Here is a 23,351-nt window from a genome sequence, read left to right as displayed (position 1 = left end):
ATTAAAGTCTTAAATAGATTAGGATTCTCTTAATTCTTGAAAACAGACACCTCACATCTTTATGATTTCCAAACCATAAACAGCATTCTCAGTACACAGAGATTGGCAATAATAGCTGACTCTCAGTAGTACACGCAATATTTACTGTATTGAAAATAGGCTCACAAGGAAGGTTAAGCACTTGGCCTAGCAGTTAAGATGTCCTTTAGGACACTCATATCCCACACAGGAGTACTTAGGTTTGATGCTCAGCTCCACTCCTAAACCTAGCTTCCTGCTAATGTGCACCCTGGGAAGCAACAGGTGATGGTTCAAGAAGCTGGGTTTGTTCCACCTACATGGAAGACCAAGATAGAATTTCCATTTCCTGGATCTGGCCCCAGCCCTGTCCTGGCCATTGCAGAATATGAAATGAACCAGCAGGTGAATCTTCCTCTCTTTTGTTATCTCTCCCACTCAAATAAATAATTATTAAAAAGCTACACTTACGTTTATTTTATATTCATTCACAAAACATCCTCCTAGCTTCGAAAAACATACATTTGGAGAAAGAACAACCAGAAAGAATAATAACTGCTGATCATGAAATAGACCAAAGTGAACCTGTGAACCTCAAGTAAACACACTAATTCTAGCAATATTACATAATTAACTCAGTAAAAGGCATTTTATACATTGTAAGTACTTTGGAATCTTAGTTTTGAAAAAAAAGTGTACTATACAAGTAAGATACCAAATAGAATTAAATGCTTATAATACAAATAATGTCACTGTAGGCAAAAATGATTTATCATTAAGGAAATCAATTATAGCATGTTGGAATAAAATGAAATACCAAAGTAATATTAAAGATAGTGACCATAGGAATAGTTTAGTAGTTGGATATGCCATTGTATATTTCCCTAGTTGTCATTTCCAAGGTTTGCCTAGTAGTTAGTACCTTGAAATAGATGCTAAGAAGGTCCTACTGCTTATTCACAACTTCATATTCTCTATTTATTAATTTTTAAATAACTGGCTTTAATGATCATAAAATGATCATTACTGAAAAGAATACCTGTTCTTCTGTTCTTGCTTCAATAACTGAGCGGCTATTTTCCTCAAATCAGTTACTTCCTTTAAATCATCATCCTCTTCCTCTGCAAGTAACTGTTCTTTCTCAAGTCTGAAAGGTGACACAAACACGGTTACTCAGAATACAAGAAAGACTGTAACTGAAGCCAGTGTATAGAAATATGTGCCATTTTAACATCATGTGAAAATTAGAATCCTTTCATTCTTGTATCTAAAACACTGAAGTGACAAATAAGGAATAATTAAGGAAAACATATGTAGGCTCCAAGCATTAAGTATATTAAATAAAATGTTGCATTCTAGCCATATTTTCTTATTTTTTATCAGAATTTTATTCCATTTTTTAATGATTTACTTATTTTACTGAAAAATCAGATACGCAGAGAGGACAAGAGACAGAGAGGAAGATCTTCCATCTGCGGATGCACTCAGCAAGTGGCCACAATGGCTGGAGCTGCGTCGATCCGAAGCCAGGAGCTGAGCTTCCTCCAAGTCTCCCATGTGGGTGCAGGGTCCCAAGGCTTTGGGCCATCCTCTACTGCTTTCCCAAGCCACAAGCAGGGAGCTGGATGGGAAGAGTGTCTGCCTGGACACAAACCAGCACCCATATGGGATCCCAGTGTGTGCAAGGTGAGGACTTTATCCACTAGCCTACAGAACTGGACCCCAGAATTTTATTCTTTAAACATTTTAATGATTTTTAACATTTATACAAATCATATCATTGTTTCTTTAAAAAATGTATTTGTTTGAAAGCCAGAGTTACAGAGAGAGAGAGAGAGAGAGAGAGAGAGAGAGCAAGCTCTTAGATGGCTACAATGGCCAGAGTTAGTACAAGCTAAAACTATTATAAAGCTTCATGTGAGTCTAACAAATAGATACAGGGTTCCAAAAACTTGGGTATGTTCTGCTGCCTTTCCCAGGCCATTAAAATGGAGCTGGATTGTAACAGCTGGGACTTGAACCAGTGTCCATATGGGATGCCAGGGCTTCAGGCAAAGACTGAACCTGCTCTACTTTTGATTTAACTTTCTGCTAACATACTCTATGCAACATGGATAAAGGAAAATGTAAAACAGGCTTAAGTTCGCAAGAAATTGGTAATAAAAAGACATCTCTTTTTTCATTCAAAAAGAACAAGGAAGTTTTAACATATCAAATTATTTTTTAATCCCTAAGGCTTTTCATTAAAAAAAAAAACCATGAGTCTTTGTATAGTTATCATATATTACATACTCTTGTGACCCTGAAATTTATACAAATGTCCTCATTATGAATGAGAGAGAATAAGAATGAAATACAGCCATCACAACACAAAGTAATATAACCCCTTACATGATTTCAGAGATGTTCAATTAGTAACTGCTTAAAAAGTTTACAATGGAGGGAAGTGTTGTGGTATAGTAGATAAAGCCACTGCCATCAAAGCAGGCATCCCATAAGAGCCCTACTTCTGGTCCCACCTGTTCTACTTCCAATCCAGCTCTCTGCTAATGGTCTGGGAAAGTGAGAAGGAGCAGTGGAAGACGGCCCAAGTGTGTGGGCCTCTGTTGTCCATATGGGAGATGTGAATGAAACCGCTGGCTTTAGCCTGGCCCAATCCTGACCACTGCAGCCACCTGGGGTATGAAGCACTGGAGGAAGATCTGCTTCTCATTCGCTCTGTCTTCCTCTCTAACTCTCAAAATTAATTAATAAATCTTTAAATAAAAAGGCTCCAATAAACTCTTTTAGAGGACGCATAACACACAAAACTAGAGAAAATGCTTGGGGATAGGTAAAACTAGATTGATAGCCTAAGCAGTAGTGGGCACTAGCTAGGTGATTTTTAGCTGTCCAACTTGTCACTGAACTTCACCTTCCACAACTGCGAACATGAGTTAATAGCTACTTTGCAGAAATTTTGCGTTGAAATGGGACACATGAAAAAGCACACAGCAGTGTTCCGGTACATGGTGAGTATTCAGTGAATATTCCTTCCTTCTTGCTGGGTAACAGGAAACAGTGTAATGGAGAGACTCAAAAGATGTGGTAGGTCATATTCCATCATACCATTAAGATGAATAAAATGGAAACGAGTAAGAGTAAATTATTTTAATAAAATATACATGCAAATACCTTAAAATGGCCATAACCAGGCTAACAGATTGAAACTGTGTTAGACTCAATTGTCTGAAACTCCAGACCTCAGATTCCTGACAGTTAAAGGGTATCAATACTATCTATTTTAAAGGGTTGTTAAAAATTGCTCAAATGAAGTAAAATATGTGAAGTAATGGTCCTCCTCAGTAATAATAGGAGAGATGATTATTATGCTTCCATGGGAAAAGACAATGTATATCCTATACTCATCTCACATACATTCTACAATTTTGAATTTTATTAAGGAATATAAAAAGGTGAGTGACTCACAAACAGATAAATGTGCAAAAATTACATTTTTTTCAATTAGAAATATCTAAAAAATAGTTCAAATACTTGTTACCATTTCAATTTGAAAACTTGTAGGTATTTACCTTTTTTCATCTCCTAATTCGTCGTTTTTCTGAGATTTTTCAGAACATTTTTCTTTTCCCTTATGTAAAAGAAAGTTGTAATTTTAAGTTGCACAGTCAACTTTTATAACATCAAGCAAAATATGGTTTAAGTTCCAGTTACAAAGTTTCTTTACCGTAAGGAAAGAAGTAAATGCTCCGGTACATGCATCTCCTTGTTCAAGAACTGCAACATCTTCCATGCTGGGCTCAATAAAATCATATACCTCCTGGTCTAAGTATAGATTAACATTTATTAGAACATATAAATAGTAAAATGGTATACTCTGGCACTATATAGTGCTCAGAATAAAAGTATGTTTTCACCATGTAAATTTGACAACACACTGCCAAAGCTACAAAGCTCATTATAACAAGGACCATGCACATAAAATACAAATTACAGACACCATATAAATTACCTTTTGGACAATCGGGTTTACTTCCTACTGTGTGACTATCATTTCTTGATACCTGTTCTCTATTTGATTCTGAGACTTGAGAGTGAAGGCTGATTGTATCATCATCTGATGGCTGGAACAAATGAGCAAAAAGTACAAACCAGGCATTGTAAACATATGATAAAGATTATGGTGATTTAATTTCAGACATTAATTATAAATGATCTGTTTTACATTTCCTGTTTTCAAACCAAGTATTAATACTTACTGTTCTTTTTTTTTTAATTTAGATGCTGTTTTTTATTTGAAATAAAAAATTATAATGGTGATATTCCATCTAAAATAAATGTCAACTGTGTTCAATTATCTATCTCAAGCTATTATAAAATATATCAGTAATAGAAAATACTCACCTCTGTTGTAGATAATCGTTTCTCTCCATTATCACTTCCAATTCCAGAATCTGGACCATGATTTTTATTTGGATAAAAATCTTCCATACTATAGAAACAGAAATCCTAAGAGCAGTTAGGTTTATCTTCTTAAACAGATAATGCACACTTAATTTAGAATTTCTACAAATACAAAAGAAATCTAAGAACATCTGAGATCCTTAAGAATAAAAGAAAATATCAGCTAGAAAATAACCTTACTATAGACATATTTTCATCTTGGTTCTGTAAATTTTATCACCAGCCTTTGAAAAACATTTTAATGTAATTTATACAAATCCTCCTCATTAGCTCTTAAAAATATTCCTTATTTGTGTAAGGAGTCAGATGGGTTAATGAGTAGTTTTGGGAGTTAAAATGAAGACTACATAGGCCTGGTTTGGTGGTGTAGGGTGCTAATCTTTCACTTGTGGTACTGGCATCCAATATGGGTGTTGGTTCAAGTCCAGGCTGCTCCACTTCAGCAACAGCTCCCTGCTTATGACCTGGGAAAACAGTGGTACAAATCCTTGGGACCCTACACCCACGTGGGAAACCCAGAAGAAGCACCTGGCTCCCAGTTTCAGGATGGCATACTCTGGCAGTTGTGGCCAATGGAGGAGTGAACTAACAGACAAAAAAATTTTTTGTTGCTACAGTGGTGTGAAGGTAATATGCACTCGGTAGAACCATAGTTCCAATTTTGATGTTTGATCCTTTTGTTGCAGTTATATACAATTATATATTCTCTTTTGATATTAGGCAGTGACAGCAAGCCATGGCTCCCAATTCGCCATGTTATTATGAGGGTAAACAACTGATATTGTGCAGTGTGGTGTGATGCTAAGCTACTATGTTTAGTAGGTTCGCTATATTAAATGCATTTTCAAGTCTCTAGTAAGATTTTCCACTTGAAAGACAACAGAAGAGAAAGAGAGCACTAATGAGGGTGTAGAGGAAGAGAGAGAAAAAGAAGAGTGAGTGAGAGAGAGGAATCTTTTATCTGCTGATTCATTCCTCCTATGCCGGCAGTAACTGGAGCTGGGCCAAGGCAAGGGTAGGAGTTGGAAACTCAATCTGAGTCACCCGTGTGGGTGACAGAAACCCAACCACTTGTGCTACTGTCTGCTGTCTTCCAGAATATACATTAGGAGAAAGCTGGAATCAGAAGCAGAGCTAGGATTTCAATCCAGGCACCCCTTTATGGGATCCAGGCATCCCAAGAGTCTGTCCAAGTACCAAGCCATCTGCCGAGCCCAAATTAACACTCTTAAATTTATGATGAGTTCATCAGGATGTAAACTTGTTGTAAGTTGGGAAATATATACAAGTGTCCTTATGTACCATATGTTTGGTCAGTTACCATGACAGATGTAAAATGTTGATGCCATAAGTTTATGCTGCCTTGAAGCATAACCATCTTATTTTATGTAGGTATCCTATATGTTGTTCAGAGAACAAAAATTTTGCTTAACAATGTGGCTTTCACAACGCATGCTCATCATGAATCTGTGACTGTATAAATTTTCAAGCAGAGCAGAATGTTATTTAGGAACTTGGTAAGAGAATGCTATTTTTGAAAGCTGAAGCTTTAAGTCCAGTCTTGAAAGAAGAAAAGCCAGTTCTTCAATGAGGGAAAAAGTACAACAGGCCAAAGAAGTATGAATGTTGGTAAAGAGGAACAAAGAGAGAAGAGAGAGGGTAGGAATTCACACCTACTAAAGAAAATAAATTTGCAGATGATGGCTAATAGAGTGAACATGTGCAAGAGCCTGAGATCTGTGAAAATTTATGCACTGATTTAGTTTTGCTTTAAAAGAAACTTCCTGTGTTTTCAAGACATATTTTATGCATTTATGTGAGAAACAGACATGGAGAGCTTTCATCCACTGTTCCACTCCAGAAATGCCCACAATTGCAAGGGCTAGGCTTGGGGCCAAAATCAGGAGCCAGAAACTCAGTCCAAATTTTGCATGTGAGTAGCAGGAATCCAATTATTTGCATCACTGCTGCTACCTCCCAGAGGGTGCATTAAGCAGGAAGCTGGAATCAAATATCAAAGTCAGGTACTCTGATCAGGAATGCCACTAGTTCAGAGTCCTGCTTCCTAAACTTATCTCTGATTCCATTTTCCATACATTTTTAAAATGCTCTCACAAGCTTTCACTGTCTACTTATTATCTAATCTCAGTTATTCTGATGTAGCAACAGTAGACAAAGGGAATGTGTTGTGTGTCTACACACACGTGCACATGTATGTGTGCATGTGTACATTCTTTTTTTACTTTACTTACTGACTCCTGTTCCAATACACTGTGAGCTCCATGAGGACAGGACCAACATGTATGACTCTCAAGAAAATATACCGTAAATCTACTAGTAGATATTCAACTGGCATTTGAAAAATAAACAAATAGTGAATGCTAATAATAAATTCACACACAGATTAGAATATGTATTAATTTTAATCTCATAGAATAGGATTATTTGGTCTATTACTATTCATATTAAACAAAATGGTCTTCAGTAACTAAATCTAACATTTGACTATGCAAATTTCTTAGGCAAATAAAATATTTTAGAAAAATCCTACATAGGATTTCAAGGATTTATGCAGTTAACATCAATACTTACTGTACTGCCATTTCAAGCAATCTAAATCTTATCATGCATGCAATGAGACCATTAAATATTTTAGGCAGTAGCCTCAATCCCATACTAAGTTATTTTCCATATTGCTGATTTCAAGAGACCTACCATAACAATTTACATCTTGAAATAATGAGTTAAAAACAGAATACCAAATCTACCACTTCAAAATCTCATGAAGAAAACATTAAAATCATTAAGAATGCTACCTATCTTTGATCTAGAAATAAAGAATATGACAAAAAGAAAAAAGGTACCTCCCTCCAAAATGTCCTAACCTTTCACCAAACTCAAATTCTACTTGTTAATACAATTGTATTGTGACAGTGATTACAAAAGTAAATTAACAGTTGACAACCCTGAGAATTTAATGCTTCTACACTATAATGTCAAGCATTCACCTTTTCACTACTAAAAAACCTCAATAACTATTTCTGAGATCTCTAATTTATTCTAGTATTTCAGAAATTCATTCTATAATAGTGACAATTAGCTTCAGCTCATAGTTGATTTTTAAGTTGGATCAAAATAGCTCAGTGTTCTTGGTACACTCAAGATGTATAAACATCTTTCACCAAACAAGAAAACAATGGCAGGTTTAGCACAGATCTCAAGTCACTGCATAGAATACCTGCATCCCATATTGAAGTGCCTGGGATGGAGTCCCAGCTTTACTTCTGATTCCAGCTTCCTGCTAACACACAGACATAGCCTAGAGAAGCCCAGGTCCCATACAGGGGAGCGCAGATTGAGCTCCAAGCCCCTTTCTTCCAGGCTCAGCTTCAGCTGCTGTGCATATTTGCAAAACCAATCATGTAGATGAGCTCTCCATCCTCTTAAAATAAATAAGTGAATTCTGAAATTTTGTTATAGAAAAGGTAAAGAAAACTATCACATAATGAGACTGCAGGAATATTACATTACCTGTCTGTGAGAGGCTGGGAGGGCATTCTTTTACTTAAAGATGGAAGATCCAGAGAATCTGGCTTCTTATCCATTCTGCAACATGCTTGAATATTTAAGTACTTAAATATGTGTACTTTACCCTTTAAGCATATCTGTCAAGAATGAAGAAATTTAATCATGATTCCAAACACAAATGACATCTATTCATTTGTTTACACACTTTCACAACCTCAAATTATGTTTAGATATCAAAACCATGAATGCTGTTTTTCAATAATTTGTATTTCTGACACTATGTGGAACAATCTAACACTGACATTAACTAAAATTCTGCTGTCGTCTCTGTTTTTGTTAGAAAATATATGTTAATTTTTCTACACTGCATCACAATTTTCCTATTAAAAGCAAAATATATCAATCATCAAACAATACAAAATTTCTAACTCATAAAAGCTGCCTTTATCACAGAAACAGAAAAGAAATACAAATGTAGTTTTTGGAATGGTAAGAACTAAACTAATTCATGTAATTCTTTAATCTCATCAGTACTGAGATAGCTGACGTAAACACTGAAAGAAGTCTAATATAAAATTTACCTTAACAAAGGTTGATCACATATGAATGACATCAAATAAATATTTCTTAAAAATTCTAATGAAAGTGCTTTATTTCTTGGCTCATATAAATTTACTACACATGCAAAAATAATCAAGGAAACAGTAACAGCTATATTAAAAAGCAATTATTACTTCATTTTAAAAGAAAGTCTCTTAGATACTTGAATATTAAGTTCGACTCCACCAGTAAAATATTTCATTTAAAACTGAAAGCTTTTAAGCTATTAACATATAAATTACCAATAGCATATCAATTACTAAATAAAAATCTGATTACAAGACTAAATGTTAATGGATTATTTTCTTTTATAAACTTTAACTTTTTATCAGAGAACTTCATACACATAACTTTAAAAGTCATTACAAAACTGATAAGAAAACAATCTCCAATTTTAATCTTTTCAATCATCAAGACCCAATCCCTACTTTGAGTTTTTAGTTGGTTTTATGCTATTCACTCTCAAATTATTAAAAACATATTTCCACTAATTTTAAAAAATGTTTTCAATTACTGATTTTACTTACCAATATCTCAACAAGAAAGAAGAGGACAGATCTCTTGCATCACCTCTACCACCGTCCCCACCACTACTATCTTGTCCTGGAACCCTGATCAACTTATGTTAATATCCTTTCCCTCTCTTCAGAAGCATAACATGAAATTAAAAAAACTTCTGATGTCACACTGCCAGAACTTGAATCCTGCTCTACTACATGCTAGTTAAATGTGGCTGCAAAAGTCATTTAATCTCTCTGGATGTTTTCTTACATGTAAAGTGAGGTTAGTAACAGAACTGTTTTATAAGGGTGATCTAAAAATTATATTATTTAATACACATAAAGCATTTTTAAACAGTGCCTGGAGGAAGGGGCTATCTAAATATGTCCTACTATTACAAAAAAATGTTGCAATTTATCAGCAAATAAAAAGCCAAATTTAGTTACAATGAACAAGAAAATACTCACAGAAGAATCCCACAAAGGGATAAGATTTCATTCATTTTCTTTCCTAAAATGAATAATGGCTACTTGTTTTCCTTTATCTATTATTCATTAACTCTGACAGAACTACAAACATCTCTCCATGTGCACAAACACATAAATTCATCTATCATTTACTTTCTTCTTCTTTTTCATTTCTTCTCTTTTCTTTCTTTTTTTAACAACTTCAAACTGACTAGCTGCATTCTAAATATTCAACCTTAAATATTAAAAATTCCCCATTTTTCCTTTATTTCCTTACTATGGTACAGTATATTCTCAGCGAGCTTTCTAATAAAGGGCTCATGTGTGTTAAAACTTCCATAATATTGCACATTTGAAATCTTTTTCTACCTCATATTTGAGTGAGGAAAGTAGAAAATATTCTCTCATTCTTTAAAGACATTATTCTAACAGCTGTTAACTTTCAGGGCTGTTGCTAAAAATCATTCTGGCTGCCACTCAAATGAACCTACTCGATTTCCCACTCCCTTCTTAATTTTTTCCCAGCTTCACTGTGACACCATTGGCCAACAGAGATTGCATATATCTGGGGTATATAAAGTGATATAAGTATACATAGTGAAGCAATCAAACTCATTAACACATTCATCACTTCAGTTATTTTCTGTGTGTACCGTAAGAATATATTACTCCCTTGGTAAATTTCAAGTATATAACACAATATTACTCATTACAATCACCATAATGTAATCAGAACTCTAGTACTTATTCATCTTATAATGGATGCATGGTACCATTTGGCCAGTTTTTCCCTTTTTCTCCTACTGCCCAAGCTCTTAGAAAACACCATTCTACTTTGTAACCATTAATTCACCATTTTTTAAGACTCCAAATATAAGTGAGATCACTGCAGTACTGTATACACAGTAACCTTTCACATTTTCTTTATCTATTCATCTTTTGACAGACCCGCAGGTTATTTTCACGTATTTACCATTGTGAATAATGCTACAATTAACATAGGAATGTAAATATCTCTTTGAAACACTGGTTCTTTTTGGTATATTGAAATTTATAGTAAGAACTGTGTATCTGCTCTTGTCTCATTGCCTGGGACACAGCTTCTAAAACGCCTGAAACCCTTTTAAATGGTAAGTATTCTTCTTAATACTAAGGAGATGGCTAGAGAACAGGGGTTCCTGGATAGTCTCAGGATGAGGGACTTGTTAGCAAGGATAATTAACAAAGGAAGGAGAGGATTCAAACTCCAGGAAGGGGAAAAAAATAGTTAAGATGGAATTAATCACAAATGGGCAATGACGTAACAATTCATTCCTATAAAATCTATTTTTACAAAAGAATCCCAAAGGACAAAGTTTGGAGAACTTCCAGATTGCTGAAGACAATGGGATTCAGCAAACAGTGGTGACATGCAGAGGACAGCAAGCCCAGGAATAGCAGGAAAGCTTTACACTCCCCTTGTATACATGGCCCTATGTATCTCTTCCATCTGGCTATTCATTTGTATTCTTCAAAACATCCTTTGCAATAAATGGGCAATTGTAAGTGAAAACTTTGAGTTCTAGCTACTCTGGCAAAGTAATTGAACCCAAGGAGAAGACTGTAGAAAGCTGGATTTGTAGCTAGTCATGGGCAGTCTTGTGGGACTGAGCCCTTAATCTGTGGAATTTGAAATGAATCTGTGCCAGAAGTGAATTAAATTAAATCAAACAACATCCACTCAGCATCTACTCAAGAATCACTTAGCACTTTGCGGAAATCCACACATGGTGATAACAGGATGTGTTTTGCACTGAAAGTTAGAATAGCATAAATACTTTGGTTTGATCTTTATTAGATATACATGCCCATAAGTGGGACTGCTGTATGATATGGAAATTAAATATTTTGTAGAAGTTGCATACTTTTTCCAACAATGGCTGAACCATTTCTCATTCCTATTAATACTGACACATGCTCCCTTTTCTCCACATCCTGGCCATAATTTATTATCTTTCAAGATAGTACGCATCCGAATGTAAGGAATTAGATGTGCTAATAGACAGACAGGTTCAGGTCCCTAGTGGAATGAGAAAATAGGGAGTTCCTTTGAAAGTGTACAAGATGTTTCCAAGCTGCCTTTGGAATATAAAATACCAATCCCATTCCTCTGGGTTTTCAGTCTCGAGTAATTAGTGAGGTTTAAGAGGGGGCAATATGTTAATTTTTGCCCCAAAGCCCCAACTGGGCAGATCAAAACAACGATCCTCACTCCTCTGGGTTTCCAAAATATCAGGAAAGCAATAATTCCACCCTTCTGATTTTTCAGCTTATTGTTAATAGACAGAAGTTACCTATGCCACCACTCAGATAGGTTTGTTTGTTCTGATTGTTGCTATTTTATCACAGGCTGGCTAATCAGGACTGCAATTCCTGCCTTTTTATGAGTTTTGTCCCCACCATCTGAATGTTAGTAGCTATTTTTTTTTTTCCAAAAGAAATTGTGCTTAAAAGATTCTACTTAGACCAATTTTTCCAGTCACTCTGTCTTAAGACGCAACCCATTTGACTGTCATGCCAGGCAGTTTCCGACTTAGTAAATCTTGTTTTGGGGAACTACATTGCCTGAATGGAAATTCATTCATGTGAGAGAAAAACTCAGGCAGTCTTCCTCCTTTCTGCCTCATTTCCCTGGTAACACTAACACATGTCAGTAATATCTTACTGTAGCTTCCATTTGCATTTCCTGATAATTAACATTGGTGAATATCTTTTCATCTAGCTGTTGGCCATTTGAATGCCTTCTTTCAAATAACATCTATTCGTCGCCTTTCCAGGATTATTTGTGGGTTTTTTTTTTTTGCAACAGATTTCATTACATATTTGAGACATATAAACCTCAAATATTTGAAATAAAATTAAGATAAGCTTGTCTTAGTTTAAACAATTTTTAAATCTTTACATATGGTGGGACATTTAAAAAGTTGTGTAAAATCCTAGTATAAAATATCTATGAACGGATATTATGGATAGTCTTGGGGCAGTTTAAGTTGTCACTTGAGACATTAAAGTCCCATATCTAAGTGTCACCTGGCTACTGCTCACCTTCTAATACAGGTTTCCACTAATGCACTTGGGAAGATACCAGAAAATGGCCCAAGTACCTGGCACTTTCATGGGAAACCCTGATGGAGTTTCTGACTTTTGGCTTTAGCTTGGCCCAGACGTGACAGCTGGGATCATTTGGGGAGTAGAAAAAAAAAAAGCAGTCAAAAGATCTATTTCTCTATGTCTCTCCTTCTCTCTCTAGCCTTCTGTCATTCTGTCCTTCAAATAAGTAGAATAAAGCTTTTCAAAACAGCAACAAAATTGCTCTGATTTCATTTTCTATGAACTTTTTACAATACACTCATATTTCTATAGTGGCATGCAAAAACTTTTGTGTTCTGCTATCATTTCAATGGAACTGTATTTTTCTCTCTTTCACATTAGGCATTCTTCCTACATTGCTTTTTGATCCTGAATATTTGTTTTAAAGAGCGAGAGTAAGAAAACGCTAACTGGAAGTTCTGCACATATGAGGGAAGCTTACTGATGGTGACATTCCATTTGCCTAGTGGCAGGGAGCGAGCATTTCATTCATTAAGTGACCCTGAAAGATCAGCGCGCAGATAGATATTTTCTTCTGATTCAATCTGTTTATTAAGGAAGAACTCTGTTAAACACAGCTAACACAGGCTGCAAATATTTGGAAAACCAAACAGATGTTTGCTGATGGGTCTTCCCATTCAGTGTATGCACATTTATCAATAAGTATTGTGCGAAACCTGCCTCTGCCCATAGCTATACTGGAAGCTATGGACTACTTCAATCTTTCTGTAGCTACCATGTGCAATATGGTAGTCACCAGACATAGGTGACTATTTTCATTTAAATTAACTATATCAAAATAAAATTTAAAAATCATTGTTTTACCACACTATACACTTTCAAGTACTCAATAACTACTATGATTATGACACACAACAGGCAGTCCAAATATAGAGCATTTCCAACACCACAGAAGGGCCTAACAGATTCTCTAAGGAGCAACAAACTTCATTCTTCTGAAAAGTATGGTTAGTCATTTGGACACTGAGGACAGAATGCAAGAAATCAGCATATTGCCTAGAGTAAATTCCAGACTTCCGGTAAGGAAAATGAAGAGTACTGGAGTGGCTAAGGAGCTAAGGACAGGAAGAAGTGTAAATCTTAGCCCTCCAGCAATATTGGCTTTTACAAGGAAATTACTAGAGCCTAGCTCCAAAGCTGTATAGGTTAATCCTCTACCTCCAAGCGCCAGCATCCTCTATGGGTGCCAGTTGATGTCCCAGTTACTGAACTTCCCATATAGCTTTCTGCTTACGATTAGGGAAAACAGCAAATGATATCCAAGTCTTTGGGACTCTGAATCCGCTCGGGAGATCCAAAAGAAGCTCCTGGCTCCTCGCTCCTGGCTCCAAGCATCCAATCTGCCCAGCTGGGACCACAGCAGCCATTTTGGAAGTGAGCCAACAGACGGAGGATCTTTTTCTTTGTCTTTCCTTCTCTCTGTAAATTTGCTACTCCAATAAAAATCAATAAGCCTTTTTAAAAATTACTAAACATAACTCTGCTGGTCTGATTGATTTCAAGTTCTTCCATTCAGAATTTGCCTCACCAGCATTTCTCAGTTTCCCAAAAGCTCTCAGTCAAGGAGGCAAATACGACTTATTTTTCCAGCCTCATATTGACCAGTAACAATTCCAGCCTCCTCTCAGAAGACCAACATCACCAGGGTGATGGGGAGCAATAGTCAGCACATGAAACTCATTCTGCAATAGTGATGTCCAATATGTCAACCACTAGTTATATATAGCATTTTATATTAAAACAAAATTAAAAATTTGGTTCAGCCCAGATTATAAAACAATTTTAACACATGGAAATGTCTACTGGGAAAGCACTGCTTTTGATTTTGAGAGAGGAGTTAGACTGGGTAGTAGGCAGTTAGGGTATTCTGGGTCCCCGAGTCATCGTTTTTTCTCAAATATAAAGGTATTTTCCCCACCCTGTCTTGGATTCACCAGAGCATGTTTCTCCGGAGATAAGTGCATATTTTAACATATCCAGAACACACTTCCCCAAGAGACAAGACAACATACCAATTCCCCACCTGAGGCTACAGCCCCATTCTGTCTCAGGCCATTTCCAAGCGGGAGGGCCTCAGGACTGAGGAAGTTGGCCAGTGACACCTTTGGGCCCTTTTGTCCCAAGGCCAGGTACCATGGAAATCAGGAATTCTCCTTTGTTTACGGAGAAACACCTTTTGAAGTGAACCTTTAAAAGGTGCTTTCCCCACCATTAATACAGGTCTTTCCACTTTCCCTCCTGCCACTATGGCAGAGGTCTAGGGTCTTTCTTTTCCACCTCCTGTTACTATGGCAGGAGGTACGGATCTTTTCTATCTCAAAGTCCCCTCCCATCGCTAGGATGGGAGCTCCTTTTCTCAGCTTTTCTAATAAATCTTGCTTTAAAACTAAACTGTGTCCACATGAAAAATCTTTTTTCCTGCGAGACAAGAATTGAGGTTGCTGCCATATTCGGGGTCCAAAACCCTACAACAATTTGGGGGAGGTTTGCTTGTTTATTTTAAACTTAGTCATTTTTGTTGGAAAGGCAGATTTACAGAGAGAAGGGAGAGGCAGAGAGGAAGATCTTCCACCTGCTGGTTCACTCCCCAAGTGGCCATAATGACCAGAGTTGAGCCCATCTGAATCTAGGAACCAGGAGCCTCTTCCAGGTCTCCCACATGGGTATAGGGTCCCGAAGATTTGGACCAACTTCCACTGCTTTCCCAGGCCATAAACAGGGAGCTGTGTGGGAAGTGGAGAAGCTGGAACATGAATCAGCGCCCATATGGGACCCTGGCACTTGAAGGCTCAATTAGTCATTGAGCCATTGCACTGAACCCTAATGTCATGTTATTTCCTTCACCCCAATATGGGGAGTGATTTATTTCCTCCAATACCAAACCATTCTCAGACTGACAAAGTAAATCAACTTGCTTCTCCACAGCAGACACAAGTTTTACCTTTCCCCATTCTGTTATCGAGTTACTAAGGCTCCAGCCAGCCTTTATTTGAACTAAAAAGGGTACCCTTTGGGATGAATGGGATATACTTATGTAGAAAGAAAGAAGCAACCTGATGTATGCAAACCCTGTACTAAAATACAGAGTCTGGATGTAGAGTGCAGACTGCTGTTACGCTGCCACGTGTATCTCAGCCAGACACTCTTCTGCAATATAAGAGGTACTACTACCAACCATGTTTCATTTCTTATCATACTAATAACTTTTCCCCCACTGTCCCTTGTCTTACATATGATTTGTTCCGTATGGTTACATATTACTTTATCCCCTAACTATTATTTCAGTAGATTCCACATGAATTTTAATCCTCACTAAACAAAAAGTCAGGATAAATATTTCCCCCTTGCATCTTTGTTCCACCTCACAGTGCCAAGCAAATTGAAGTAGATTAAAACCTGAGTAGAAGCTAGCTATAAAAACTTCAAGGAAACTATCTTTTTAAAATTACATTAGCAACCATTATTACCAGCTCACAAGCAAGAAATGGAACCTCTATACAATGTCTTGAATGCAACTGCTAGATAACCTCAGGTCCTAGTCTCCCAGACTTCCTAGCCTCCCTCTCCTAGCCCAAAGTTGCAAACCAACTTCTTACTAAAATTACCTCATTGGGTGGGGTACAAGCAGTCCTGAGGTCCTGAACCAGTTCTGATAATCAACCTCGGGAGGTTTCCTATTTCCTCAATAGATAACATTTGGACATTCAGTCTTCTCTTGTAAAACAAGGGAAAAGTAACAGCTACCCACCAGTAGGTCCCAAATGCACTTTGTCATCATTAAAATTGCATAGGAAAACATGGCATTGGTGATGAATCAAAGGAAGGTCACAAGCACTAAAGATCAATTGGGAACTTGGACCAGAGCAAACATATCCCTCTCAATGCTAACTTCAGTTGATAAGAATTCCTAATTCCTCAGGACGCCGATTCATAAAGAACAGTGGTCCTTGCTTCTATCAGGCATTAACAATCAGTTGATATCTATTTTCCAAATGTTATTCAACAGCCTGATCCATATTTCCTATCAGAGAAAAGTCACTCCTCTGAAAAATTCCTTTACTGATTACTAAACTGATTCCTAATTTTGGTGCATTTTTTTTTTGTTTATCAACAATAAATCAAGTTTTGTCAAACTCTGCCAAATAAATAATTAAGAAATACACTACGATAGCTTTATTGATTTGTAATCATTTTGAAATTTACTGTATATCAGTGAAATTGACATCTTTAAATATGATTATTGTTTATAACCCTTGCCTTCATGCTTGCTGAATTACAGGCACTTTACTTTCTCTGTGTTAAACTCTTCATTTAGTGTACCAATAAACCTCTGACAATCATGTATATTCAGAATATGTTATCTGAAACACTCAGAAGAAGAGTGAGGAACAGACGTTTCGGTATGAGAATTCTGCCTGTGAGCTATATGGAATCTTGTGACAGCCCAGACAATAAAAGGGTAGTAAGGGTAAATCTTCTGAAACACTTTCAGCAAATGTCCATAACCTCAAGTTCTTGGAAATTCCTGAAACAGGAGTGAAAGTACTTATGGCAAGATAATATCTCAATCCAGAATATGATCTTGCTTTTCTATTAAAATTCTCACAATAAGCTGATGGCCCAAAATTTGTTTCTGTACATGCAATTGGAATGACTTGTTTGCCTGGTTCACTTGTTCGCTACTAGACAGTATGCAGCTCTTACTGACTGGACAGTTTAAAGTACACAATGCTACAACTGATTGGATATCTCTATTTCATGCCACTACAGTTGATCGAATAATTTGCATTTTGCAGTGATGTAAGCCTGGCTGATTGATTGAATAACATGTATAATGCATCAGCACTCTCTTAGCTGATTGGATGATTGCTGTTTAAAAAAAAAAAACACCTAAACATGGCTAATCAGGGCTGCTACCCTCTTCCACTGGCCACGGTACAATACAATCCACCAGTCAGTGCTGGGATTGGCAAGTCAGTCTGCCTCTGACTCATTTCTGGGATAGATTTGATCAACTTGCAATAATCTCTTTTGTATTGGTCTCACGTTAGCATGAGAATAGTATTATGACTATCATGTAATAACAAGCTCATTTTAAAATATCAATCACAATTATGAACAAAAGTAAAAAGAAATGAATATCATATTTTATTACAAACCTGTGCTGGTGGTATTTGCAGTGGATTGTTATCCAAAATCATCACTTGTAAATGATGCAGCTTCCGGTAACAAACTGGAATTTCAGTCACCTTATTACAAGAGAAATCCAACTTGACTAAAGGAAGATCACCTAATTCTGTTCAGAAACAGAAAATAATTAAATTAAATTATACATAGTTACTCTCTTATTCATTTGGTTAAAAAGAGTGATGTCTTACCATCAGGCAGTGCATGAAGATTATTTCTTCTTATATTTAGCTCTCTAAGTGAATGCAATTTTCCCACTTGTTGGGGAAGGACCTGAATTTCATTACAGCTAATATCCTAAAGAAAACAAGAAACTGTAATTATAACAAACTAACTGTACATGGTAGTTACCTCCCACGTCATTACTCTAAACACAGATTACCTGACAGATTTCTGTTTGTATTGCATTATAAAGCCAAACTAGTTCAATTAACAGAAAATTTTGCATAAAAATTTGTGGTCCTAGCTTAGTAACCACATAAGGTAACAAGTGAAAAATCTCAACCAAATACCAACTGTCACCAACTAAAACCAAAAGTAAAGATGATCCAAGGTAGTCTTCATACAAAGGTAAAACAAAAGACTAGCAATTATTATTATATGGTGATTATCTGCCAATCATAGTCACTTTGAAATATTTGGTTGGACACAAATTTAGAAAATCAAGGATTTAAAGATGTGAGTTGCAATACCAAAGACTATTCTCAGGATCAATTTAAGGCAATGTATTTCTTAAATGGAATAAAAAAAAAAGATAAGATTTACAAGATCAAACATTTATACCTCAAAATACAGCCCAAATTCATCCTAATGGATTTGCCTCAGGCATCCCATAGGGCTAAAATGCAAACCTGGGTGCAAGTGTAAAGCTTCCTCTTCAGATACCAGCATCCCATATCAGAGTACTTGACTGGAGTTTCAGCTACTCTACACTTCCTTCTAGAATGCCTGGAGGCAAAGTTAGATGGCCCAATTGGTTGGGTTCCTGCTACCAATAGGGGAGATCTACACGGAGTTTCAAGTGCCTGGATTGGCTAGGCTGACCCTGGCCACTTCAGCCATATGGGGAAAGAACCAGCAGATGGGAACTATCTCTCCTTCTAACTTTGCCTCTCAAACTAATAAATAAGTCTTTACAAATATAAACTCTAACTGAAAACTATACAATGACCAAGTTTCTATTTTTTTTAAAACCGGGTTCTTCCTTCCCTCACTTCTTTCTTAGAATCAAATCAGAAAAAAAAAATGGGACTAGAAATCTACAACATAATTTCAGATAGTAGTTATTTTGTTGTGGGGTAGACAGCTAGTTCAGGGTCATGAGCTTGTCAGTTACTTCCCACCACCACTTAGGTGGTCACTTTTGCCCAGCTATGACATTCACCTATCATCACTTGAAACCTGAGAGGGGGCAGAATTGCACTGTTGCATAAGCACGCCCCTCACGAGCTCCCATAAAGGCCCATGGTAGGGAGGGGCTCTCTCTTGGTCCTATGCGTCCACCACTGTGGCACTTCAATTCAGCCTCCTCAGTACCTGCTTGCTCTCTGGCTTCCCACACACAGACTCCAAGGAAAGGTATACCCTGAGCATGACCCCCGTATGTCTGTATTCCTCACCCTCTGCTTACTGTTTGGGCAGGACATTGAAGATGTTAATACTAACGTGAGGAGTCAGAAGGGATAATAGGCAGATAGGGTCTCTGGTCTCCGGTAAAGTCATTCTTTAAAATGGAAAATTGTGTTTCTCCCCATTTCTTACCCTTCCTGGGGCAGATTCTCCCCTGGGAGAATCTAATTTCTAATTTGTGGACTTTCAAGAGTTCCAGAGAAGTGAAGTCTAGCAGTAATGGAATGTGGACAGAAAAGTCAGAAAAAGGTCTATAGCTTTGTGAGTAGTCCAGGTTGTTTGCTGCATATCTCTTAAGATAACAACATTTCTGGGAAAGCTGAGACATAGGTCTTCAGGGTAATGACCATTTGTTCCTCTCAGGGTTTCAATTCAGACTGGACTGCCATATGGACTTGTCACTTGCTAATTTCTAATGACTCCTTTCATCACCAAGCTTGGTTAATAAAGACTCCTTAATTCACCCTAAACTTGTCTGATGTGATCTCTAGCACCCTGCAAAAATTTCAGACACACAGAAAATGAGATTTATATTTACTGCAATTGTTCCAGATCTAGCTTTTATTGAAAAATTTATTTGCTTGGAAGAAGGGGAGTGAAACATGCCTTCAGTTTTACTGCAAATAATAATTTTTCTAAAAGACAGGAGAATATATTTAGAATATTAAAGCCATGTAGGAAGAATCTAAGTCACGGATAATTGGGAAGACATATTCTACATATATTTTTCAAACAATATGAATGGTATCTTGACTGAAGAACAATTATTGAATACCAAGAATTTGCTGGGTACCAGTCTAGGGGCTGGGACAGTACTGAAAGCTCCTCATGGAGTTTATAATCTAGCAAAGGGAGTAGGTTAGGAATGATGCCAGAAAAGGGTCAGTGCTATCATTAAAAAGAACAAAGTAAAGGAAAATGGCTATATTGTAATAGGAGCCAAATTCTTTGGCCATTAGAATTCCAAATGTAGTCTCCTCCAAGAACTTGTCACATTGCATTTCAATAGGGGAGCCTAACTTTTGCATTTGGCTTGCCAGTCATGAGACTTTCCCAAAGTGGAGAGCAAATGTAGTTTCCTCAGAGACTTTTACACTGTATAATAGATAAGTTCAGGTTCTGAATTGTCATGTCAATTGCCCAGGGGGCAAAATCTACCAAAGTTGCAAAAGAATATTCTAGCTTAGGCTCACTTCCTCACTTTGAATAACTCCCCAACCCTCAGGACATCCAAGTCCTAAAATTAGAAAAGGCCCACCAAGCTGAATATTGGGCCACTACCATGGGGTTTCTACTGTCCAAATATCAGTATCTGCTACCTCTTCCAATTCATCTCGAATAAATTCAATTTGGATGTTAGTTATTCCCCCTTTCTTCTTCAGTGATTTTTCCTAACAAAAATGATATCGGCAATTTAGATCAGCTCATGGGGGGAGAAGATGAGGCTTGAACACTATTCCTTGAGTTGAGACAGTGAGCTATTCCAGTACATAAGAAAAGGATTATGTTGGACAGAAGGAACAATCCCTTCCCAGAGCATGACTGGAATACACAAAGAACAACAAGGCAACAGGTATAACTGGAGGCAAGCAGGCAAGGGAGAAGGGAGGAAGGGTATGATTTTTGCTTGTGGGAAGAAACTGGACACTTCCAAATGGAGGAATAGCATGATTTGACTTATGTTTTGACAGTTTAGCTACCATGCTCACAAAAGAGTATTATTCAAGTAGCAGGTAGCAAAATTTGGGGGGAAATGCCCTTTAAAGTAAATACCATTGCTTTTCCCCAAAGTTGTCTGATATTGGAAGATTTTCATATAGAAAACCCACAGAAATCTGATAGATGACATTGTCTAGAAGAAAGGAACCCAAACACAGGAAACTGATCTGCTCTGTTGAGTATTGTAACAAAATAATGTATTACAGACAGAATATGCCTCTAATGATTAGAATTTTACTATTTCAAAAATCTGGAATTCTAAAATATAAGGCAAAATCCAGGAAAGCTTCCTTATGTTATAATTGAAAATAATGGCGGCTCCTTAATGGACGAAAGGTATTCATTCCTAAACTCTCCTTTCACATGGTATATTGACATTAATTCCCCATTATACAAGTATGAATAAACTGATCACAAAAACCATTGACCTTCTAAATATAATAAACTCATACTGAAGAACACCTTAAACATACTGGGAATGAAGGGCCAGCATTTAGCATGGTGGCTAGAACACTGTTTACATCCAATATAGAAGTGTTCATTCAAATCTCAGCATCTGGGGTTCCTAGTCAGCTTCCTGCTAATGCACAACCTGGTAGCAGATGATGGCTCAAGCGCTAGGGTCACTGCCACCCATGGTGAAGACCCAGAAGGAATTCCCAGCTCCTGTCTTTACCCTAACCAAGCTCTGGTTGTTGCACACATTTAGTGAATGAACCAATAAATGAAAGATATGAAAGTAGTTTTTTAAAAGATAAGATCTTTTAAAATACTTAATTATTAGGAATTACTCAAAGAACAGAAAATAAAAATAGAATGTTATATTATGTGAAAGTAGCTATTATAATATGAAAAGAACTTAATGTTTTAATGACCTAATTACATATTTCTCAGCATGCAATTTTGTCCATCAAATACCTAAATTATATGTTCAGGACAATTACTTTATTCCATTTTTTTCTAAATTTAAGGTTGAAATATTATAAATTGCAACTAACATTTTAAAAATTTATTTTCATTACATTTGAAAAAGAGAAAGAAAGACACATTCCACACACTGGCTCATTCCCCTAATTCCCACAACCACTTCAGATGGACAAGGACGGAACCAGGGGCCTAGAACTCTATCTGAAATCTCATGTGTGGGTGACATGTAACCAGGTATTTGCAATCCAGTGTGCACATTAGCAGGAAGGAAAACAGCTGCACATAGAATCCAGGCACTCCAATGAAGGATGCAGGTATCCCAAGAAGCACCTTAAGGGCTACACCAAATTCCTGTCCCCAAATCATCCTATATTTCTATAGTCAATAACATATAATAATTCTTTTTCCATTTATCTTGGTCTCAATGTGTTATACAATCACATGAGCATACAACAAATGAAGAATTATTTTCCTAATTCTATTAAATTTAGTGTGCCTATCCTTTTTTCCCTAGCACCCTAGAGTAGATCTCAAAAAGTTTTCTAAAAATTATCTTTCCCCTAAAACTTTACTGTCTACAAAAATGGATAAATGATTACTCATTTGAAAAGCATTTCTTAGAATTTGTAAGCAAATCTTCTGACCCCAGTAGGACTAAAGAACAACCAGTATTTCATGTGGCTGGGAAACAAACTCAAAGATACATAATGTTATCTCGAATTTCACTACAGTGAACTTAGACATATTCCAAGTTATTTGTTCTTTTGAAAATCACAATGAAACTCCATAAAGAAATGTATACTCTTTTAAAATGTATATAGTATGTATTTTATACACAATTAATGTAACTATTTTACTCACCAATTCCATTAAATCTTTTAATTTTCCAATTTCTTCAGGAATGGATACCAGTTTATTATTGCTTACAACCAAAACTTTAAGGGGAAGATCAAATAGGTATTTTGGCAATGTTGATAAAAGATTTCGACTGAAAAGAATAAGAAAGTCTCATTATTATATACATTCTGAAAACCTAACGTTATATTGCCAAAAAAAAAAAAACTACCTAGTAAAAACTATCATTTAATAAGTATTTAGTTAGTATCAAGCACAGTGTTAAATTCCATGTACTGTTTAACTTGACCTTCACATTAACCGCAC

General features: G+C 36.5%; 1 protein-coding gene across 2 annotated transcripts in view; it reads right to left on the bottom strand.

The window, feature by feature from the left end:
• LRCH2 (leucine rich repeats and calponin homology domain containing 2) overlaps positions 1-23,351 on the bottom strand; it is a 102,860-nt gene that overhangs the window by 45,782 nt on the left and 33,727 nt on the right. For both annotated transcript variants that reach the window (XM_040999664.1, XM_040999663.1), the window contains exons 3-11: positions 23,052-23,178; positions 18,107-18,212; positions 17,888-18,024; positions 8,014-8,147; positions 4,423-4,510; positions 4,031-4,142; positions 3,746-3,843; positions 3,591-3,649; positions 1,058-1,165 (exon numbers count right to left, since the gene is read on the bottom strand). In XM_040999664.1, the coding sequence (XP_040855598.1) occupies positions 1,058-1,165; positions 3,591-3,649; positions 3,746-3,843; positions 4,031-4,142; positions 4,423-4,510; positions 8,014-8,147; positions 17,888-18,024; positions 18,107-18,212; positions 23,052-23,178 (969 nt within the window). The remainder of the gene's footprint in view (positions 1-1,057; positions 1,166-3,590; positions 3,650-3,745; positions 3,844-4,030; positions 4,143-4,422; positions 4,511-8,013; positions 8,148-17,887; positions 18,025-18,106; positions 18,213-23,051; positions 23,179-23,351) is intronic.

Source organism: Ochotona curzoniae, unplaced genomic scaffold, assembly GCF_017591425.1.
Source record: "Ochotona curzoniae isolate NIBS_2020 unplaced genomic scaffold, NIBS_Ocur_1.0 scaffold_1852, whole genome shotgun sequence".
Taxonomy (NCBI): domain Eukaryota; kingdom Metazoa; phylum Chordata; class Mammalia; order Lagomorpha; family Ochotonidae; genus Ochotona; species Ochotona curzoniae.
Note: the sequence above shows the minus strand (reverse complement) of the source record. Positions and strands in the feature narration are given on the sequence as shown.